Raw genomic sequence first — 13,639 nt, 5'->3', positions numbered from 1 at the left:
TAATTTTCTCCTTTTTCCCCCATTCCACAGACATAGAACCAGAATGGCTCCACCAAAATCCTTTATGCAAGCAAACATCTGTCAGTGAGACTCTCATGTCTTACTCTGTCATCACAGTGTAAATGTTCAGATCTTGTTTTTTTCCCCTCTATATAATTGTCCATCTTAAGATAGATATTAATCTTCTCCAATCTAGATTGGCCGTACAAAAGGAAGGTGAGAAACCTGCCACTGATATGGACATAGACACAAAGACACCTTCTTTCAGTTAACTGTGAGGCACCTGTTGGCAATAGTTGTGGTGGCTGAAGGTCCTGGAAGTGCTGGACCATGTCATCCCTTGTGAAATCCATCCTCCCCCAGACCCATCGCTCCACTCTTACCCGTTCCAATGTCCTGTGCTCCCCACTGGACAATGGGCAGGTTGGCAGGAATGGCCAGGGCTGCCCCAGCCCTCCCTGCCACACACAGCCTAGTCCACCGTGCAGAAACAAAGCGCCATGCAGGAAAAACACCCATTAATTCCACTTTCATGGAGACACGGAGGAAAAGAAAATGACAAAAACAGTATTAGTAAGAAATGGGGATTATATGGAACCACCTTGGCAGAGGTAGTGCTGGGAGTCCCATGCAATTTGCTGGGAAAGCAAGCGAGTGAGGAAGAAACATTGGTTAGTAAGGTGCGGCACACAGACCTGGTAAGACAGATTTCAAGACAGACATTAAAATTGTGCACAGATAACCAGCCCGCGAGCTACCTTGGCTTTGAGATGAGAAAATGAATGCAGTTGACACATATTTCGTTGAAATGTGCTTTCTGAATGACTTGGCATAAAAAGGTGTACACTTTTAGACAATTTTTCCCATTTAAATTGAGTTTTCAAAAATATTCTTTAAATTTACATTTTGTAGGATTTTTCTAAATTTTTTTTTTTCAGTTTTAATTAAAAACCTTTTGCTCAGGAAGTTTTGCCACATTGTTTTCAAATTTCTCATGAACAATTGGCACTTTTCAACCAGCCTTTGGGAGGGCAGGGGAGAGCCGTTCCTGGGTGAGCTACGTTGTGGGCAGAAAAGCCACGTGAGCTTTTCTGCTTCCTCCTGGTGAGCCACGTTTGTGGGGTGGATGGGACAAGCGAACAGAAGCAGAGAGATAAGACCGCAGGTTTTTCTGAAGAGAAGCTCAGCTAGGCTGCTTCTCGCAGATGCCAGAGAAATCTGACTTGTGTGTGATAGGGTCCCACGGGTGACGGGCCAGTCGCTGGGGAAAGACAGGCTGCCAGCACCGATGACAGCCTGACACAGCTCAGACAGGCTCACGTGTGGCTGCAAACACCATTCCGAGGCTATCCAAACCTAACACCAATTCTTCTAGCAATAACTGAGCGCAATGCAAAGCTACAGAGACAGGTGGGACCTTGCACACGCCTGGTCTGAAACAACGGCTGCAAATCCATCTGACAGGAGCAGCAACCTGCTCGTAACCCTGGCTGGGCAGCAGTGCTGTACACTCCTGTGCACTGCCTTAAAGACTCCATTTCTGCCCTTCTCCCACAATATTCATTCATTTCCAGTGCATCTGATTTCCAGTTCCACCCTCATTCCCACTGCCCTTCCTCAGGAAACCTGCCCGAGCTAGAGGAGACATCCTGGCTGCTGCAAAGAGATTCACTGCCGTGTTCACGCTCTGGAGGACTTTGACCCTGGGATGCAAAACGTGGATTAAAATCTCTCCAGAGCAGGGACACGCTGCTCACACTCACACACCTCGCAAGCACTCCGCGGCCACCCTGCTCTGCGCACCAGCCACCTTTCCTTCCTCCAGCCTCGCTGCTGGCCACCGAGCACCCTCCCAGCCCTGGCCAGTGGTGCAGACGTGCAGGCATGCCCGCTGCCCTGCCCACACCCAGGGGTACGGTCACACGGGGGTTCAGAGCTGCCTGTGGACACACGCACTCGGGGGCCAGCGAGGACATCTTCCCATGCAGGGTCAGGGAGGTACACACGTGCACACAGAGCTGGCACGCTGGGACTCACACCTCACAGGGACACACACGGGTACCCGTGCACAGACCTCACGCACGCCGCAGACTCGCAGCTCCCACGGCTTTCGGGACACACACAGAGAAGCCAAGAGACATTACGGCAGGCACTCACTTGGATTTGTTCTCCTCATAGTGAGCACTGGTCTTAATGTATCTGGCCAGTTCTATCTGCATATCGCCGAATAAAGGAACCACCTGCAGCTGCTGGAAAAGAAAACAAAAGATGGTTGAAACACAGCGGAGAGAGAGCCCGTGGCCCCAGCGCAACACAAGGAACTGTGGAACAGCATCCCGTGTCTCTGCAGCTACGGAAAGTGACAGGCTGTTTAAAGCAAGGTGCAAACCCGGACACAGGGTCATTTCACACCTAGGAAGTTGCCAAAAATGATCACAATGCTTTTTGTGCGAGGAAAATCACCCTGAGAGTGCTCTGGAGCTCTGGTCTTGTCCATACTGGCTGGTTATTGCCAGAACGGTTCAGTGCTGTACCCGGCCAGAAGAAAGGCTCTTCTTACAGCAAAAAGAGAGAAGCGTATTCCTCAGCAGGGCTTACGCTTCCCACCATAATCCTCCAAGGGAACAGAGGAATAAAAAGCCAGCACACTGGTATTTTGGCAGCAGGCTGCTGTGGCCCCCTGGACTGCCAGGGATGGGGCATCTTTCCCCAGGGACTCGGATTGTACTTTGTCACTGCTGCTGCTAGTGATGTGTCTTAAAACTTCTCCACAAAGAGAAAAGACATAGGCAATGCCTGCCTGCTATATAATGGCTTTACTCGCCCTTTACATCTCAGGAGGATTTGGATGGGAAATAAATTCAAAGTGCACTGAACGTACCTCAAGCTCAGACAGGTCCCTGCTTCACTAAGCTTCCAGCTGCAAACAAAATTCAACCAGAAGCTACCAACAGTTCTTCAATAAAATCTGAAGTTTCAACTTCACCTGGCTACAAAAACCTTGCCCCAAAATTCCAGGAAGATGGTGTCAAATTCCCTGTCCTATTATCACACGCTTCTCTTCTCAGGCTGGCACCTATGGAGGATGTGCAATGCTGTCACCAGGGATTCCCAGAGGCACTTTCATAAAAGGTTTAAATGAAGGGGTAGTTCATTTTCACTACTCAAATTCGTGGTCAATCCACTAGAAATTTAATCAGAAGGCAATAAGCAGATGTAGTAAGAGGAGTAGTTGGCCTTTTCTTATTGAGATCTGATAGTCTGGAGTGGTACTTAACTGATTAGGTGAGACCACAGCAGATGTCAGAGGAGCGCAAATGGAAAAAAGGCTGGAAAGGAGAAAGTTATTCCATGCAATGGAAGATATTTTACCTGATTCTCTGATGGCCCACAGCACTTAGCAACGAACAGGAAATCTGTTTGAATGCACCAAGATGACCAAACTCTACAGATTATACTGAGGACTTGATTTAAACTGAGATTCAGTTGAATTGTCAAAGCTGAACCATGGAAAAACTAGGAAGACCCCAAGGGATGGCATGCCAAATCACCTTTGCAGAGCTGCAGTCCTCAGCAGTCTCCCCAGTAACTGAAGAGTATTTGACCACCTCGTTATCACCCCATCCATGAGGTTTAGGTGTTTGAGCCCTGCTCTCAGAGCTGTCTCCAGGAGATAATGCTAATTGGGGTGAAGAGCTCCCCACTCGGTCAGGGTGAGGATGCAGCAGCTGGTACACCAACCTTTCATGAAACCAGCTATCTGGGCTTGCCTGTCTCCTTCCCTTGCACAGACCCAGAGCATCATCTGTAAACTGCAAGTTGGGGCCATAAGCAGGGAGGCATCCTGTACCCTGTCACCACCAAGAACCTTGTCTTCCTGGCTCCTCAACAGTTGGCTGGGTAAAGCAGCAGGGAGAAGCCACTCTGCTGAAAGAATGATGGGGAAGAAGCACTCTGGCCTCCCCGAATCATCATCCTCTCATTTTCACTGTTGTGGAGCAAATGTTGGTAAGAAAAACTGATCTTTCCATTTCAGGAGAACTGCTCAAGCTCAGTAGCTCTAAAAGAAAACTAATTGCTCCATCTGGGAAGTTATTCTGCTGTCCTCCTGCTATACTGTTATTCTTTCCTGCCAATACATTTGTTCCTTGCCAGATCCCACCGTGCCTCCTAGAGCTGACCTGCCCCAAACCAGAGATGCCTCCTGGACCCAGCCTGTGCACAGCAGCAACGGAAAGGAGGTGTCATTTACCCTGTGAATGCCACAGGCAGTGCTGTGCGGGGTCTCAGCCCCCCTTCTCCATCTGCCACTGGTGGCTGTTGGCTTGAACACACCCACCAGATCTTGGGGGGGGAAGCAACAGGGTTATCCCAAACCTTTCTCGTGCTGAGTGGTCCCAGGGAAGTGCAGCCCAGTCTCCAGCATGGAGCAGCCCAGGGCTGGACTCAGCTGCACACGTGCGTGGGCAGAGGGAGGCTGCACGGCTGCTTCACCCTGTCACTGGGAGCATCCAGTTCTTGGGGACCTTTCCCTAAAACCCCGATCTCAGATAAGACAGAAATGGTTCTCAGACCATCAGGTGAGCCCTTTGAGGAACTCGCTGAGCACATCCAAGTTCCAGCCAACGCAAGCTCCCCAAGAAGCTTTTTCTGTCCTGCAGGGAGCACAGTTTATACATGAAATAAGACTGTCTGATCACACACTGGCTGGCCAGCTGCATCCCGCCTCTCAGCTCAGCAGCTTGCTGAGGGCAAGGGGAGTGCAACCATCACCCACCACAGACCTCAGCAAACCAGTCAGGCTTGCTGGTGGCTTGAAATCATGGTGTGCCTCAGGAGAATGCAAACCTGTCCCAGAAATGTGCAAAGAGACAGAAGCAATGTCAGCCTGGCACATCCTTCCCTCATCCACAAAACAGACCTCCCACATGTTGCCTCCGTGCTTTACCCCTCGGCAGGAAGCAGGCAGAGCTGCAGCAGCATCTGGCTGCCAAGCAAGGGTGCAGGGCCCTCGGCTCCCACTGGCTCCCGAACCAGTGGCACGGGAGCAGAGCCAGCCCCAGACACCACTCACACACCCACAGCCTCGCTGGCACCAAGGGCCAGCATCGCTCGCCTCACCCATCCCGCACTCTGTGCCCATGCACGTTCACAGTAATCCCATTCCTCATCCTTCAGCCTAGATAATTTCTCGACTCTTTGGGTTTTTGGAGCTGTAAATGATTCCTGTAGTTTGGGTTTTGTTGGCAGCACACGCAATGGTACGGGTCGCTAATTCCTTCGTCTGCAATGAACTCCAGCCTCACCCAGTCAGGTCACTGACCTTGAAGAATTTGTCGATTTTGCTCAGGTTGATTCTCTTCTTGGCATCCAACTTGTAAATGTTGCTGACATTCCCATCCATGAGATACAGGCCAAAGCCCATCACCTGGAGAAGACAGAAAGGGTGGGTTTCATTAGCGTGAAGTCAGCAGCACACGTCAAAGACACTTCTCCATCACTTAGCATACGGAAAGACCATTTCAGGCTCCTGTACCACCTGGCACTGATAAGAAGAGTGTATAAAACATGCACAGTGCACACATCTGCAAGGATGTACACGGTAGAGAACACACGATGGATTGTTTCTGTTTTCTGCGCAAAAATACATGACACTCACTCTGGTAATTTGTTCCTCCTCTCTCCCACCTATCAACAACCCAAAAGTCTTCTCCACCCAAAGGTGAACATTTACTCCCAGAGAAGAACTAAAAACGTGTAAAATATTCTCCTGGATTGATTTTTTCCCTTTAATTAATTACAAATCCTTTCAGATATTCAAAGAGATGGGGGTGAGCAGAGGAAAGGGAGACAGGAAGGAAGATTCTTGTATGGGAATATGGGAGAAGGCCAGAAGGGACAGCAGAGAAATGACAGGAGAAGGTCCAAATTACAGCAGAGAAATGACGGGAGAAGGTCCAAGTTACAGCAGGAACAGAGGCAGCTCATGGCACTGCCCGACAGAGGTGACACTTCACAGCACAGGGATGGGCCACATCCAGTCTGTTCAGCTACAACAAAGATGTGAAAGGGGAGAGAATGGGAGGATGGAGGTATTGCAGCAGAGGACCCAAACTAACAGAAGTCAGAAGGGAAGCAGGAAGAGGAGGAAGGCAGTTTTGCTGCTGCAGGCAGAGAGCCCTCCCATCGCATAGCCACCCGTTTGTCCAGAGGACACTGGCCCTGCAGAGAAGGAATGTATGTAAACCCAAGGGAAGAAAAATAAAATTAAGAGAAACATTGTCCTGGGCTAAACAGAAGTGAAACTATCCAAGCACCCAGCACCATAAGCATGGCCAAATCTCACCTTTAAGAGCATGTGTTTCTCACTGGGAGTGAGGTACATCTTGTTTTCATAGTAATCCACACAGATGTTGACAATATCAGCCAGCAATTCCTCATAGCCAGGGATAACCTCTAGCTGTTGGTGCAGACACTGAAACATCAACAGGGGCCACATTATCCACGTGGACAGAGGAACAGCGGGAACCAGGGGAGAAACATATTTGAAGGATTAAGAGCAGAATGATAAGAGGTTTCTTCAAACCTCTTCAAACCTTGTCTGTGTGCTTTTCTTAAATTACAGACAGCGGATTGACCTCACGGTACCACTGGTAAGGAACAACCTTTCTTCTGCAGGACAGCTCTCCCCTTCAGACTGATCACAGTGAGACGTAAAGACTCAGAAGCTGACTTTCTGACTCTCTCCTGTCTCTGCAATATTTTACCTCATTAGCAGAAGCTATAGAGCCTGTGGAGCGTGGAGGGCCCTAGGTGTGATCTGCAGTCCCCATGCAGTGGCAGAGATAGACTGGAGGGATTTACTGGGGAAAACAGGGGAAGAGTTTCTGGCAGAAACCTCTCCTGAGAGCTCTTCTTGCATCTTTTAGACCTTCATCCTTGTCTTGGCATGAAGAGACCTTCAAAGCCACCCAGGATGACCCGTGAGAAGGAGATACTGCTAGAATTATACAGCCTGACCCAAGAATCTTCAGACTCAGTGGCAATGACCCACTGTTCCCACAGTCATTGCCTTTCTCTACCCACAGAAATGTTAACTGGTTCAGAGCAAAGGGACCTGCCTGTGTGATGCGGTTGTGGTTTGCCAGGAACATGGAGAGGTTCTGGGACTCCTGGATGGACTGGGGATCTGCCATCTTCCGCAGAAACTGGGCAGCTCTGGAAGGGAGAAATCCACTGTCACCAAGGATCCCTCACCCACTGCGAGGCTCACCACCCGTTTTCCCCGTTTCCCCTGCAGCCTCAGACTGCCCTGCAGCACAGCTCTGCTCTTTTCTCTACCAAGAGGGAACTGAAACACAGCCGGCCTCAGAGATTTGCCTAAACTCACAAAGAGAGCTTACACGAGTGCAGAAACCCAGCCTCCAGCCTCCTGGTGTCCACCCGACCCACTGCTGGGCTGCCCAGGCACTCCCTCGCAGACCCCCTCCCCACTCAATCTGCTTCACCCCCTCTCACCTTTTGTAGGCAGAGTGGTCGTTTTTGACGCTGCACTTCATGTTCTTCAGCTCATCCAGGACAGCAAACATGTTAATGAACTTGCCCAGCGTGAGGAGATAAGCCTCGGAGACGAAGTCCTTCCTCCGCTCGGCATGGCACAGGCGCTTCACCTCGCTGCAGAACCGCTCGATAGCCTTGCGCTGGAAGGCAGCGGAACGGGGTCAGACCAGCAGCATCATGTGAGTCACCATGGCACCAACGGGTCCCTCCTCCACCCACCCACCTCCTCCTTCCCAGCATTTTTCTGCTGGGGATGTGGGCTCCAGGGTCCCTCTCCACTGTCACCATGAAATGATGCAGTGTGACAAACCACTACCGACAAACCTCCTCGGCACCAGAGAGGAGCTCAAACCCTCTATTTGCAGCTGCACCGAGTGCGGTGTGTTCTGTAAAATCAGGTTTCCTGAACTTCACACCTGAGGTGTGCTCATTCCCAACCAGTGCACAAGATTTGGGGCTGAACAAGGGACACACGGCACAGATTTTGCTTTGGACAGGTCTCAGCTATCTGCTGGTGACTGCAAGGAAGAGACCTACCAGTGGGCTCGGGGGCTCTCCAGGCAGGCAAGGACAGCACAGCCCTGCTTAGGATAAGTTAACACCAAAGTAATAAATTATTTTTGCCTTTCTCCTTGACCATTTACCTGAAAATACATGAACTTCATAAGCTTGGTGACTTCTGGCTCCAGGACTTCCACTGTCTTCTCATAAATCTCCACTCGGTTTGGCTGTTCATTACATTTCACCTGTGTTGCAAAGACAAATCAGCTTTGTCAGCATCAGTTTCTAACACAGCAGGGGACTGCAACGGCCACCCTCTTCTGCTTGCTTCACAGTGAATCCTGTCCCCATCTGAGGATGACAGAGGGACCCAAGAGGGAGCTTGTTCTCAAGGCAATAGGTGACAGCGGAAGGGGCTATTTCTCAGATGTGAAATTCTCTCCCTGCATTATAAACAGGCACAATCCTGATTCTGAGAAAGAAAAGTCTTCTTGTGCATTTGTCTGGGGTAGAACACACGTAATATGGAGTCTGGACTTCCTACACAATGTGGGAACGTTATATCATAAAGTTATCTGAGACTTTGTGTTGCAAAGTCCCACAGCCACACAAGGCAACAGATTACAGCTCTGCTATAGCCTCACTGGGAAAATTCTGGTTCTGTTGCTGACTGGTTAAAAATCACTGGGCTTGTATGTGGCTAGCAGCAATGAAGTGAGTCACCTTTACTGGAATCCTAGGCAGCTAAATTTAAGGACTTATTCAGTTGTCATCCATCTCATTTCCAGTTACTTGGAGTCATCACCAAACTTTTAGGGAAAACCCCAGCTGCCCAAGGCAATGCATCCTGCTGTCCTCCTCCAGTTTTGTTTCCAGTTGTTGCTGACACAAGGCTGTGATGGGGCTGACAGCTCTGGTGCAAATTTAGTAGCCCAACAGCTGATCCACAGGGTGCGAGGGGACAAATCAGCCAGCTTCACGTGAGGGGATTCCTCTCTGTAGAGTGTAACATAACGTCCCTGCCCTGGTGTTCCATGCTGCAGTCAGGCAATACTGATGGCCACGAGGATGCAGCTCATGGAAGGGAAGAGTGGTGCACACCCAGGTGTAGGCTCCATTCTTCACTTGTAAAACCACACTCCCTGATGTAGCACAGGGAGCAGCCAGGCTGGGGGGGCAGAGAATAGGACCCCCCTGGCCATAGGCACATGCCCCATGACAAAGCACAGGGGTCACTGCAAGATCAGATCTGGTGAATCCATAAAAGAAACCTCTGTGGTGGGGGTTTCTGGTCCCTCCATCACAGGCGGCACTGCCTGCAGCCCCAGGGGCAGAGAGCAGGGACCCTGCAAGCTGTGCTTGGAGAGGAACAAATGTCATGGGGTGAACAGGATGGCAGGACACTAAAACACCAGAACAGATGATCCATAGCACTATCTTGCTCAGCCACAGCCTGCCTTCTGTTAGTGCAGCCAGAAGAGGCAACAGCAGCACAGCATCAAATATAAATGGGAGATAAGCAAACATCCAATCAGTGGCAGAAATCTCCCCGTGGCTGGGTCTCATGAGACCATCAGCAGAGTATAACCCAAGGGGAACTGAGGTTTGACCTTTCCCGGGGAATCACAAACATGGGCATTGTCAGCCATGTGGAAATATTTTTTTCCTGGCTCCATGGAAGCACTGCAAAGCCTTTTATCCGTAGGGTTAATGGAAGTGCACTGCACCCGCCCCAGTGCATTGTCAGTCGCCGTTTTTGCAGTGATCCAGCACATGTTCACAGTGAGGAAGACAAGCTCCGAGCTGGAGCCTGAATCATGATCAGTGGGCCACGTGGGCAACCTTACTCATGCCTGTAGGTGTTTGCAGGATGAAGCCACCAAAATTCAGGTTGGAGAGAGAAGGACGAGAAACAGTTGAAACAGAATGAGCAGTAGAGGAGGAGGACGATTAAATGTTGGGGGGAGATCAGGACCTTCAGGTATATCAGCAGCAAAAAACGGCATTTGGGGAAATGTTTCTGGCATATCAAAGTGTTCCCTCTGCATCCTCACACACCATCTACAATTCTGGGGCTCCCACTGGAGCAGAGAGAGTACCCCAGAGTCTGGACACCAGTTTGGGAAGCCAAAACCTGCCCCAGCTGCCTAATCTGCTCTGGGCAAGTCAGGTAGAGCCCGAATCTGCCACATCTCGAGGGGACTCACTGTTTTCATCCCAGCCTGCCTGGTCCCCCTTCTTCACACAACACAAGAGTCCCACTTGGCACTGAAGCAATTTTTAACTGAAGCTAAGTTCTTGATACCATGTCATGGTATGACACCATACAGTGGTATCAGGGAAATGCGATACAAACCAGATCTGATGATTTTACTCTCACCTTCCAAAACCTAACTGCCTTTCCCTGAAGCAAACTCCATCACCCCACAACATGAGAGAGCAAAATATTCAAGCAGTGCACTGGGAAGGAAATAACCACACTGACTGAATTAAAGCAAAGGCTACCAGAGAAGTGGATAAAGACCCAAGTGACAAAACACAGCACTGTCCCAAGTACCGTGCTGGACCAGAGCTGAGTCCTGTTAGCAGCTGTAGGTCAAACAAGCTGGTCCTGTGGCGATGAAATAACTTCAGGAGTGACTGCTTTGGGGAGCAGGGGAGGGGCTCGTGAAACCAGGAAATGTCTCTAAGGCAGTTGGTGTGTGGTGAGCGTGACTGAGCTGAGAGGCACTGCTAGGAGGTGTCAGGGTGGAGCTTTCACATACATGAGGGTGCAGAGCAGATGCCCTTTGCTAGGGCAGCAGTACAGATCTGCTTTGTAAACAGCTACGAACAGCTACCAGCTGCTGAGATCAGTGGTTAAGACTTCGGTGGGGAGAGGACAATTTGAAGTGTCAGTGGTCTCTCTTTTCAACTTTTCTATCTGCTTCAGTCTTCTCTGCTTTTTTCCCTTTTGTCTCCAGTCCAAACTAACCTACACTGAAGTCAAAACCAACAAGGTGCTTTGGGAATATCCCTGCCTGGGAAGGGCTTGAGTACCTGGGGGATGGCTCGCGAGCAGCTCCTCCACGTGTAAAGCATCACAGCATACTCGTGGCCTTCCTCCAGCATTTCATTCTGAAAGACAGAGAAGCGTTGCTGGGGCGGGGCACGCGCCGAAGGCTCAGCATCACCGGGGCAGCGCCTGGGGGACTCACCATGCTGGAGTGCACCGTCGCCTGCTCGATGTACCTGGCAATGCCCGTCACAAAGGCATTTCTGTCTTCAAAGTTTGTGTCAAAATTAGCCTGTGGGTGAAATGGAGAGATGGGGATTAAAAGAGACCTAGTTGTTTGCTCGCCTGAAAGAGTCCAGCATGGGATGTGTTGGCACAAGGCAGAACCAGGAGGGCTCCTGGGGCATGGGAGCAGCTGAGATACAATTTGCGGTGCTGGGAATCACTGCACCTCTAGGAAATAGATTCATGCTTGCCGCCTGCAATGCTTCTGAATCACAAAGGTTTATTAGAGGAAATCCTGCAGATTATAAGTGTGAAAATATGGCAATCAAGACTGACAAACCCTTGTAAAATCAAGCCAAACCAGATGGGGATCAGTTACAGGGAGCTGCAGCCACACCAGAGAACAAACCTACAGCAATTATTCTAAGGGTTTTAGCTCGCTTAACTCAAAGGCAGATGCAGCCTCATTAATTTCTATTTGTGCCCTGGCTGCTAGGGGAAGACCACATCCTTTTTTGCAAAGAATAAACACACAGAAAGGGCAGGGAACGAGATGTCTGGAAAACATAAATATGAAGGTCAGCGCTCATCCAGATGCTATTATCAGCACGAGCACTGCTCTTGCAAGCAGATGCTTTGGGAGGAACAGTTCTTTTGGAAGCTGAGCTACTGCTTTGGGTCAGGACAGGGCAGCAGGAAGGGGAGAGCAAGGCAGGGGCAGCTCCTCAGCCTCTCTGTGCCGAGTGCCCGTTCACATGCTCCGCGCTCGGGTAATTCCCTCTGTGAAGGCTGGCTGATGGTATCTGAGCATACAGAAGTCGCGAGCATCCAGAGCTGCTCCTTGCAATGACATTAGCATTGCAACAGCCACGCTCACCTCAATAATTGATTTCCTGCGTAGGAAAGTCAGCAGCACAGACCCGTGGCCACAGGGCTGCTCTTCTTAGTGCCTCCAGGACATCACGTGTGACTAATGGGACAATAAAAGCTGAGGCTGCGTATGCATTTCTGGCTAGCAGGGGAGAGGGCTACTCACAAACTGAATATGATGAGGAAGCAGGCTTGGCCAATATCTCTAGATCCAGTTTAGAGGAGGTTTTCATGCCCAGCTGTGTGCACACACTCGTGTCTGTGCCATAAGCCTGGACCCTGAGCCCCTCAGAGGACACAAGCCAGCAAAGAGTAAAAATTCCTTGAAAGAAGAGATAAGCAAAAAAACTATATCAAGATTTTCCAGGGAGAGCTGAAATTTGAACAGCCCAGAAGTGCCTTTGGTTCTGATAACCTGCAGAGATACCAATGCTCCTGAACGAGCCCGTGGTCTGACCTGCTGGCAGAGATACTGTAATTTCAGACCCCCACGTACACGGCACCGCAATCACGGCGGGTGTGTATTTATACACCGCCATGGGCAAGTCACGAATTCAGGAGGGGCAGGATGGAGAAAGTAACCCCATCTTATATTTAACCCTGGGTGTGTGCTGCAGGGCAGGGTGTGGTGGCCAGGCAGCCCAGGCATGCCGCTGCGGATCCAAAAGCAGGAGTCTGAGCCCTGCCCTGGGCTCGTGCCAAGCTCTGCTTGGTCAGTGCAGCTGCAGCTAACTCTGTGGTTGTTCAAGGCAGAGAAGTGACTGTAGCGCCTGCCCTCCTTGCATGCCATCAGCTCCCCAGCCCCGCAGCTCCAGCTGTGCTAGCAGCACACGCCGGCCAAAGTCAGGCAGAACTTTGATTTTGACCTACTTAGATGCACGCACTGCCATAAAAAGGAAGCACAGAAATATGTGCATAATAAAACATCGCTGAGAACTTTCTGTTGTTATCACAAATCTTATCTCCTGGTTCTTCCCCATTCATGCACTCTGGTCTTCATTTTTTAACTTCCCTCTGTCTTGCTTAGCCTTAAAGATCCCTTTCACTACTCTCTAGTGCTGAACCCAGGATGTTTTCAGCAAGTTCTCACAGCACCATGTGCCCCTGTGCTTTGCATGAGCTCCTGGAACAGCCCCCCTGCCCCGCTGGCTCCGGGCGCTGCAGGTACCTGGTACATGATGGAGGATGGAGGCGGCTCGATGCATGGCTGCTGGTCTGGCAGAGGCAGCTCCTCCAGCAAGTCCACGTTGGACAAGGCATCTTCTAGCGTGACGTGAGTGGTCATGGCTCTGGATGTTCAGTTTCCGTGCTAAATCCAAAGGAAAAGAGACGGTGATAGATAGACAGCAGCCAGCAAACTGAGTGGGAGAGCACCAAGGACAAAACCGGAACCACGACTGCCTGGCACTGCAGGAGATACGATCCCGGTTTATCTCGTTTTCCTTTTCTTGTGTATTTAACCTACATCTCCATGTCATCTCTCTGTCT

General features: G+C 50.3%; 1 protein-coding gene across 3 annotated transcripts in view; it reads right to left on the bottom strand.

Annotated features, from left to right (window-relative positions):
- Positions 1-13,436, bottom strand: part of CYFIP2 (cytoplasmic FMR1 interacting protein 2) — a 43,646-nt gene extending 30,210 nt beyond the window's left edge. For 2 of the 3 annotated variants that reach the window (XM_010074182.1, XM_010074184.1), the window contains exons 1-9: positions 13,320-13,436; positions 11,259-11,348; positions 11,101-11,178; positions 8,205-8,306; positions 7,519-7,700; positions 7,122-7,218; positions 6,347-6,475; positions 5,324-5,428; positions 2,158-2,249 (exon numbers count right to left, since the gene is read on the bottom strand). In XM_010074182.1, coding sequence (XP_010072484.1) covers positions 2,158-2,249; positions 5,324-5,428; positions 6,347-6,475; positions 7,122-7,218; positions 7,519-7,700; positions 8,205-8,306; positions 11,101-11,178; positions 11,259-11,348; positions 13,320-13,436 — 992 coding nt within the window. The remainder of the gene's footprint in view (positions 1-2,157; positions 2,250-5,323; positions 5,429-6,346; positions 6,476-7,121; positions 7,219-7,518; positions 7,701-8,204; positions 8,307-11,100; positions 11,179-11,258; positions 11,349-13,319) is intronic. The other variant, XM_010074185.1, reaches the window with a different exon arrangement.
- Positions 13,437-13,639: the final 203 nt, after the last annotated feature.

This window comes from Pterocles gutturalis, unplaced genomic scaffold (assembly GCF_000699245.1).
Source record: "Pterocles gutturalis isolate BGI_N339 unplaced genomic scaffold, ASM69924v1 scaffold9922, whole genome shotgun sequence".
Classification (NCBI taxonomy): domain Eukaryota; kingdom Metazoa; phylum Chordata; class Aves; order Pterocliformes; family Pteroclidae; genus Pterocles; species Pterocles gutturalis.
This window is presented reverse-complemented; position numbering and strand designations above follow the sequence as displayed.